General features: G+C 43.1%; 1 protein-coding gene across 1 annotated transcript; it reads left to right on the top strand.

Moving 5' to 3' along the window:
- Window positions 1–273: 273 nt before the first annotated feature.
- On the top strand, window positions 274–1,203 carry LOC150058044 (olfactory receptor 10J1-like). Its single transcript, XM_090339821.1, has one exon. It carries the CDS (start codon window positions 274–276, stop codon window positions 1,201–1,203), a length of 930 nt encoding a protein of 309 aa, XP_090195947.1.
- Window positions 1,204–1,881: the final 678 nt, after the last annotated feature.

The following is a 1,881-nucleotide window of genomic DNA, read 5'->3' as shown; positions in this document are numbered from 1 at the left end:
GTGTATACTACAACAAGTAAACGAGTTTACAGTATGTTCCTTTTAGTGTTTAGTATCTCTGAAAGTATATATACTTTCTCCTTACTGAGAAAAGAACATTTTTTCAAATGTCTATTCTCCAAATAAGTAACTGTGAATCTGAATATAAAAATAAGAAGAACTTTGTGGTAGATTAACCACAGGCATTTTCCCTGTCAACTAGTTGACAAAACAATTACTCATCTAGAATCTTTATACCTTTCTTTCTTTCATAGATATATTATGTTTGGTTTCATGAAGAAAGAGAATCACACATTGGTGAGTGAGTTCATTTTTCAGGGTTTCTCCAACTTCCGTGAGCACCAGCTCACGCTCTTTGTTGTGTGTTTTGCACTATACTTATTAACACTGGCGGGCAATGTCACCATTGTGACCATCATTAGCCTGGATCATCACCTCCATACCCCCATGTACCTCTTCCTCAGCATGCTGTCAGCCTCTGAAACTGTGTACACACTTGTTATTATACCTAGGATGCTTGACAACCTCATAAGCCCGACTCTGCCCATCTCCTTTGCAGCTTGTGCCACTCAGATGTTCTTCTTTATCACTCTGGCAATTAACAATTGCTTCCTGCTAACAGCAATGGGGTATGATCGCTACGTAGCTATTTGTAACCCCTTGAGGTACTCAGCCATCATGAACAAGAAGATGTGTTTCCAGCTGCTGTGGGGGTCCTGCAGCATTGGTCTGGTTGTGGCAATGACACAGGTGTCAGCTGTGTTCCAACTCCCTTTCTGTGCCAGCGAGGTGGCCCACTTCTTCTGTGACATCCGACCTGTGATGAAGCTCTCCTGCATTGACACCACCGTGAATGAGATCCTCACTCTGATCATCAGTGTGTTGGTGATCTTGATTCCCATGGGCTTGGTGTTCATCTCCTATGTCCTCATCATCTCCGCCATCCTCAAGATCGCCTCTGTGGAAGGGAGGAAGAAGGCCTTTGCCACCTGTGCTTCTCACCTCACCGTAGTCATTATCCACTATGGCTGTGCCTCCATTGCCTACCTCAAACCTAAGACAGAGAACAGTCGAGATGAGGACCAGCTGATCTCTGTGACCTACACTGTAATCACCCCCCTCTTGAACCCCGTGGTGTACACCCTGAGAAACAAAGAAGTCAAAGATGCTCTGTGCAGGGCTCTAGGTAGAAAACATTCCTGACAGGATGTGGTAACTTCAAGTGGCCTGCTTGAAGATTCTCTAGACAGGATGAAATAGAATAGCACTCACAATCACTACAGTTTAAATTTTGGATCCCATTAAGCAGTGATTGGGTAAAGGCTGAAAGAACAAAGAGTCTACAAAATCAGCCACTTGAAAAATGGAGATGGTTCTCCATTAGACGAACAAGTGAGCCCTTCATAAGAAACTAGGGGCGAAAAGCCTGCCGGAGCTGAGCAGTAGACAGTAACAGGTTGGTCCACATAGAGAAATGACTATGTTTTCAGTATCATTTAGGAGAAATATTTTTGAAAAGTGATTTAAAGTCCTTGGTGATCTGGTTAAAGCATGATGCACCAGTAACATCAGCAATTATATTGTACAAAGGTCCAGCGGTTGTTGGTGGTATTATACATCATTGTCTGCACCCAGAATAAAAATTTGGGATTGTCTTTGGATTTCCTTGCAGAATATGTAGCAGCTATTAGTGAAGGGCCGTCAAAGGGAGAATGCAGTAAGGGATGAGTGGAAGTGAGATGACAAGGAGGATTTGAATAGGTAAGGAGAATGTAGCCAGCTGGTAAATCAGGGACTCAGTAGAAGAAAAAGGCTCATCAAATCATCAGTCCTATCATTTAAGGTCCTCTAGGACCTGAATTAGTAGGTCGTGGTGACCAT

The sequence above is a fragment of the Megascapheus bottae genome, chromosome 10, assembly GCF_031878675.1.
Source record: "Megascapheus bottae isolate mThoBot1 chromosome 10, mThoBot2.hap1, whole genome shotgun sequence".
Taxonomy (NCBI): Eukaryota; Metazoa; Chordata; class Mammalia; order Rodentia; family Geomyidae; genus Megascapheus; species Megascapheus bottae.
The sequence above is the reverse complement of the archived record's forward strand: the minus strand, read 5'-3'. Positions and strand labels throughout refer to the sequence as shown.

Coding starts and splice junctions, on each gene's coding strand:
- LOC150058044 (XM_090339821.1), top strand. CDS start 274: ATGAAGAAAGAGAATCACACATTGGTGAGTGAGTTCATTTTTCAGGGT.